At 36.9% G+C, this 6,248-nt stretch overlaps 1 protein-coding gene across 1 annotated transcript; it reads right to left on the bottom strand.

Moving 5' to 3' along the window:
- Window positions 1-1,218: 1,218 nt before the first annotated feature.
- On the bottom strand, window positions 1,219-5,940 carry FGF14 (fibroblast growth factor 14; the record flags this gene model as incomplete). Its single annotated transcript, XM_010728637.1, has 2 exons — window positions 1,219-3,080; window positions 5,727-5,940. Coding segments are annotated over 2 exons (354 nt in total), but the record flags the coding sequence as incomplete, so codon positions are not given.
- Window positions 5,941-6,248: the final 308 nt, after the last annotated feature.

Here is a 6,248-nt window from a genome sequence, read left to right as displayed (position 1 = left end):
TCAGTAATACAGATGAACGAATCTTCAATACACTCAATCTATTACATGCAGTTCATCCTTGCCATACCCTTCCCATGCAACAGACGAGACAAGACAAAATTAAAAGGAGGAAACAAAGCACAGAAACCCTTCTTCTGTGTTTAAACAGACTGTAGAACAAGAAATAATTTTTAGGACAACGATTCATTGTATTAAACACACATATGCATTTAGACCACAGAAACAAAAAGAGAAATTAAAAATATTATGGTGCATTTTCAGTATGTATTAACTGCTTACCGAAATCAAATCCAGCCTTAATTGTAGCCCCCTAAACTGCAAATTATAATTACCTGGCATCAGACAGTACTTATGTAGCATTAGGCCATGAACCAGAGGCTCCTTGCAAAGCTCAGCCAGCTTTCCAGTCCTGTCTCTCACTAGGCTCTTAAACGAGCGAGAGTAAAGGGACGGCTGGATTGGACATGAACTCTTATTCCCTCCTCAGGAACTCTTAAAAAACCTAAGTGAGAAAGGGAACGTGGCCTTCAGTTGTATTACTCTACTCAAAATAATTGTGAATCATTGCTCCTAAGGGACCCAGGAGATAGGACAGCATTAAGGATACTGCCTCTCATGGGCCCTCCTAATTGCAGAGCAAGCCCACATCACATCATGTGAGTTGCTTTGGTTTTGTTTTCTCAGGTATCATGCACAAATCCCACTGGACCAGGTGGGATGAGAAGTGTGCACCGAGATTTTTACTTTTTCCCACACGCACATATTTAGTGCTAGCAGGCAAGGGCACAGTCTAAGTTAAAGTTTCTTTGCACTTTTTTATCACAGTAGTGAAGTAGTTTTGCAATACTATTATTATTACTATTATTATTATTTACATTCCCTTCCTGGAAAGACCCTAGAATCAAATGTTAGGTTGCTGTTCTTGTATCACATATACAACCAAGGAAGTCTGGCCTACCAAAACAACCCAGAACTTAGTAGCTTTATAGTAGCTTGTTAAAGAACAACCAAAAGTTGCTTATAAACCACATTTGAAAACTAGCATGAAAAGTTCATTAAGACTGAATAAATTACTCAGCTGAGCAGATAGGGAGTCTGAAATGACCACTAGACTCTTCCTGTTAGAGACACTTCCGAACAAAGACATGATAAAATGAAATATGAGAAATACAATAGTAAAAAAGGAATGGACAATTTCCTTTTTTTCTTTTCTTTTTCTTTTTTTTAATCTCTAAATATCAAGATAATAGGTAGAGGCCAAGAGAGTGCTATCACACAGTTCTCCAGACAGAGGCACAGTTTGGTCCTTGTTGCCCTTTCTGAGAAACAAATACCTTCGTAAATATACAGACAGCACCCACAGTCCTAGTGTCTGAAAGCATGTGACTAAGTATGTAACACGTCAGTGTCATTACTGTGGTATTGTCTAATTCTTTTTTCCTTGTAACATTGGTTTTACTGTTCACAAGCGACAAACTTAAAGTGTTGATGGTGTTTCTCATGATATGAGCCAAGGCTTCAATTTTGTAATGATTTTGATTTTGTCTAGGTTCATGTAGAAGAAAGTACAGTATACAGAGATCAAGGCAAGGCACCTTCAATCTATCAATTTGGTGAGGATATTATTCTAGAAAGCTGGGTAGAGGTACGTACTGGAATATCAGTGAGATACATAGGACTGGATTTTGCATGCTTAGCTAAAAATAAAAATAAAGTTTTGTAATACGTCCAGTTGTAAAACTTTTTTCTTTTTTTTTAAAACACCAGAAAAACTATAATTTTTAACTACTCTTTGCATTGGTGCTGCAGAAAAGAACACAACAACATCCTTGCCCATGCTTTGCTAAGTAGGTGTGGAAATCAGCCAAAAATAACAATGGCATTAAATTCAGTTCCTTAAAAACAGAAAAGGATTATATTCGAAATGGATATAGGTAGCGCAATTCTGGTTAGTCTTAAGTGTTTTTTTATTGGTGGTGGTAGTTTTTCAAACAATGAAGCTTTAGTAGATGAAAAATGAGCCTTAATTCAGGCCTACAAGGCCTACAAAATTCTTTGGACCCACTTTCCCAAAAACAAGTGGGTCTTGCTCGCTGGGCAAGGCAAATGTTACCATTACCAGTAAGCCTGTGATATGTATAAAACACACACAAAAAAAGAAACTATAGGGGGATGCCAAACACTCATTTCAGAAAACTTCCTGTTGGTTGTGTTTGACACTCTTCCCTCCACTATAATGCCAACCTCAGAAGCACAGTATCTGTTACTAAAGAGTATTCACATTGATCAGCATTGTAAGCCAGAGACAACGATCCTATTCTTTATAGATATAATTTGTAATTATAGATTTTTGAAGGCTTCCTGATTCCCTGATTGCTTTCAAAACTAAGCCACCGGCAACACTTAAAGTTATAGAGAAACACAATCCCTGCAAAAGGTCACAGACAGTGGAGCGAGCAGCCTTATAAAAAAGGGAAGAAGAGAAATCCATAATAGCACAGGTTTACAGCATCTACCTAGAAATTACTTGATTATTTGTGTGCTACAAAATAGAACTTAAACACATGGATTTTGCTGAAACTGGACTCAAAAAGGGATTATGGGTAACCGTCAGCAGGCAAGGTATCAAGTGTACTTGTGAAGTATGTCATTCACATGAAGTGTCACAGTCACAGAAAAGATATTAAAAAGGCATTCCAATATCTGGTAGGGCATTCCATGGTCTGAGTTTAGCTGGTTCATCCAGGTGTCTTCTCATTGTGGGTGGAGCTACACATTGAGCTTTATCCGCTTGCAATGATTCAGTTCAGAACCAGCCACGTGCCAGAACGCCACTTGCTGCGAGCTGATCCACAGACACTGCAGAGGGGAAGTCTGGCAAGGATAAATCGCTCAACTGCACTCGGGACTCAGTAAGTCACAACACCTGTGAGGATCTGGCTATGTCGTCTTACTCTTGTTAACTGGTGGTTTGCCGCCATTCATTATTGCAGACGCACTTGTGCTTTTACTTGGAGTTACCCCAGCCTTTGGCACTGTTTCTCCAATATCATGCAAAGATGGTTCTCGATACATGGCAACTGAAAGGAGAAAAGAAAGAAAGAGACATTTTTAAGAACATGTCTTATTTAAGAACATATCTCAAACAGGATTATCTACAGTAACTAATATTTTTTTTTGCCCCATTCCTGGAGACATTCAAGGCCAGGCTGGATGTGGCTCTGGGCAGTCTGCTCTAGTGGTTAGCGACCCTGCACATAGCAGGGGGTTGAAATTCAATGATCATTGTGGTCCTTTTCAACCCAGGCCATTCTATGATTATATGGTTATATGATTCTAATACACTCCATGTTTCTCTTGCATGATGGGAAACTGTTTACTTTCACAGCTACTTTGCATGACTGATGTCTTTGCTTGACCCTCTGAACTTCCCACTTCTACCATATATGTCTTAAAAATAGCAGGAAACTGTATGCTCACCTGTTAAAAGGAACTATTGAAACCTCAGAAATTAGAAAATACAGATATGTATTTATATGAGAGAGACACAAAAAGATGCATATATTTTTATATACTCATTTTATGTATAATCTTTAAAAAAAGTATTTGATGATTTTTTAGAAGTAAAATATGAGTTGTCTGGATGCAAGTGCCTTTTTTTTAGCCCTACATTGCAAGACTGGTCTTGAATCCAGCTAAGAAAAATTATTTGTACACCTGGCTCCCAAGTCCAAGGAGCATGATTATAACCTCTTCAGGTTACAGCTGAAGAAGTGTTTGGGACTGTTCTGCAGAGTCCACATGAAATTTGGGCGTTTGGTTCCTCCTTTTCAAAAAAGGATGCATTACACACTAACCTGCACTGAATGCAGTGCAGAGAGCTCCAAACTAAATTACTAACTGAATTTTCAAATGAATTAAAAGTTTGCCCCTGGGTTTCATTCCCTATGTAACCAGTTTAAGTCCTTTGAGGGAAATATATGTGTTCAATTACACAGATCCAGCTTCCTTAATGATTAATGCTCTTGGATAATTCAATTCCATTTTCCATGTCAGTGATTCAGGTAATATTTCCACTTACATCTAACTTCAGTAGCCTTTATTTATATCAGAGCAGTATTAAAAGAGATATCAAAGCAGTCAAAGAAATTAATCACCACATTGACTTTGGGTTTCGCTCTGTGCTGCCACAGAGCACAAATCTTTAATCACTTGGCTTATTAAAGTAGGAGGCAGGAGCATCAAAGTACTGGCACTGGTCTTCAGTAGTGTAGGGTTTCATAAGAAATATAGAATTTGATAACTAATCAAATACTTGTTCTAACATTTCCAGTAACATAATCTAAATCCTTTTGTGGCCTATGAAAGTCTGAAATTAAAGATCTTCTCTGGAGTAATGGAGGCTGATTATGATTTTGTCTTCAGGGTGAGACCCCAGAAATGTGTTAGGAACGCTTCTTTGCTGCTTAACAAAGAACTTGATGAAGTAGCACCATGACCTACAAAAATATTAAGTCAAATAGTATGAGATAAAACTACAAGGAGCTATATATCAGAGGTGTAATATTTTAAAATTCTATTAGGCAATGTAAAAAACTTATTTCTATGCCTGGGCTAGATATTTTGAAAGCATGTGAGTCCAAACATCAATGAAAATGGTTGCTTCCTTTCTAATGAATGGATGTTTACTTTAAAAATGCACTGGGTCTGACATAAAATATCAGTAGTGATGAAAGCTTGTGAAAATACAAAAACATTGTGAAACAAGGGAAGAACAAAGGCATCATCCTGAGTTCAAATTTAAAGTTAAAAATAGCATTGTTCAGAGTTTCACAATAAAGGAACAATCTAACATTAATAAACTCATCCCCTCATCTCCTAATCAAAACTTCTAAAGTCAAAATAATAATATAAAAAAAAAAGCACACGCACACACACAAAAGAAAAAACTCGAAAAACTGGACTGTTAACTAAAGTATTATTAGTGTGTGATTTTAGATGTTAAGTATGTAGGTAATTTTTAGAATGACTGAGGCTATATGTGGCAATGATCTCAGTGAAATTTGGAGTGCTGGAAGGACAGGACACAAAAAGTGATGCAGGTTAGAGGTGGCCTGCAGAATAAATAGATAAGTCATAAATAGATCAATCATAATCCAGGAGAAAAGCAAATGTTTTTCCAAGGAATGTGAGACATCATTTTAGTGTGTAAGGTTTGTACAACTTTCATTTGCAACTACCTTGCTTCAATTGTCAACTTATACAAGTTATGTATATTACATCAACTGGCTAAGTAATCAAGTATGATCTGTTTTATAAGCAGACATTTGTGTTTTGCATTAAAAAGCTTTTACCTTGAAATACACTTCATCCATTCCATTTATAACTCTGAATTATCCCACAGTGTCCATTTTTTCATTCTGATTGGAAGACTCATGACACTTTTTGCTGCTAGCAAGATATCTTAAAGGTGACAGAATACATATTCACAAAAGATTTCTTTTCTTGTAAAATGACCTCCTAATCCTTTCAAAGAATGTTTTTAGATATACCCTTTCTAGCATAACTATGCCAAAGCACAAAACTGCTCCATGAATCCTGGGGACTGTCATTTGGAATGGCTTCTGTGCATGGAACACACATTCACAAAGATTATTTTAGAAACTATTCCCTTTTCTTTCCCTGAGATTTATAGGAAGAACTGCCAATGATGGACTGCATCTCACCTTCCAATGGCTTGGGTAGAAAATGAGCTGCTGGTTTTGTTTTCTTGACTCTATTTCCTTTCATGACCTGCCCTTCCTTGTTCAGACCTAAGAACCAGGCCCTTCCGGACTCCTGTTGTCTGTAGAGCATGGATGAGTAGATTACATAATAATTTTCAAAAACAGACTCCTTGAATTTGCACTCCGGTGTAAAAAGTTCCTGTGGGAGGAAAAGTAAATGTTAAGCGGTATCTCTGAAGTGCTGCTTCTATTTTGACAATTCACAGACACCTTTAGATTAGTTTAATATATGACTTATAGTTAGGTTCTGTTTTGAGACTAGAAAATCTATCTTCCTATAGATGACTACCAGGTGAAGTACTTTCACCTCTCACCACTTCTCTTTCCCCATCTTGCAACAAGGATAGTATATTTTGAAAGTAAAGAAGAGACACAACCATAAAAACACTTAAAAATACAGGCATAATTATTCTCATGTTTTTCTGAAAGATTATCCTTGTTTTTCTTGAATTAGAATGTCTG

This window comes from Meleagris gallopavo, chromosome 1 (genome assembly GCF_000146605.3).
Source record: "Meleagris gallopavo isolate NT-WF06-2002-E0010 breed Aviagen turkey brand Nicholas breeding stock chromosome 1, Turkey_5.1, whole genome shotgun sequence".
Classification (NCBI taxonomy): Eukaryota; Metazoa; Chordata; class Aves; order Galliformes; family Phasianidae; genus Meleagris; species Meleagris gallopavo.
The sequence above is the reverse complement of the archived record's forward strand: the minus strand, read 5'-3'. Positions and strand labels throughout refer to the sequence as shown.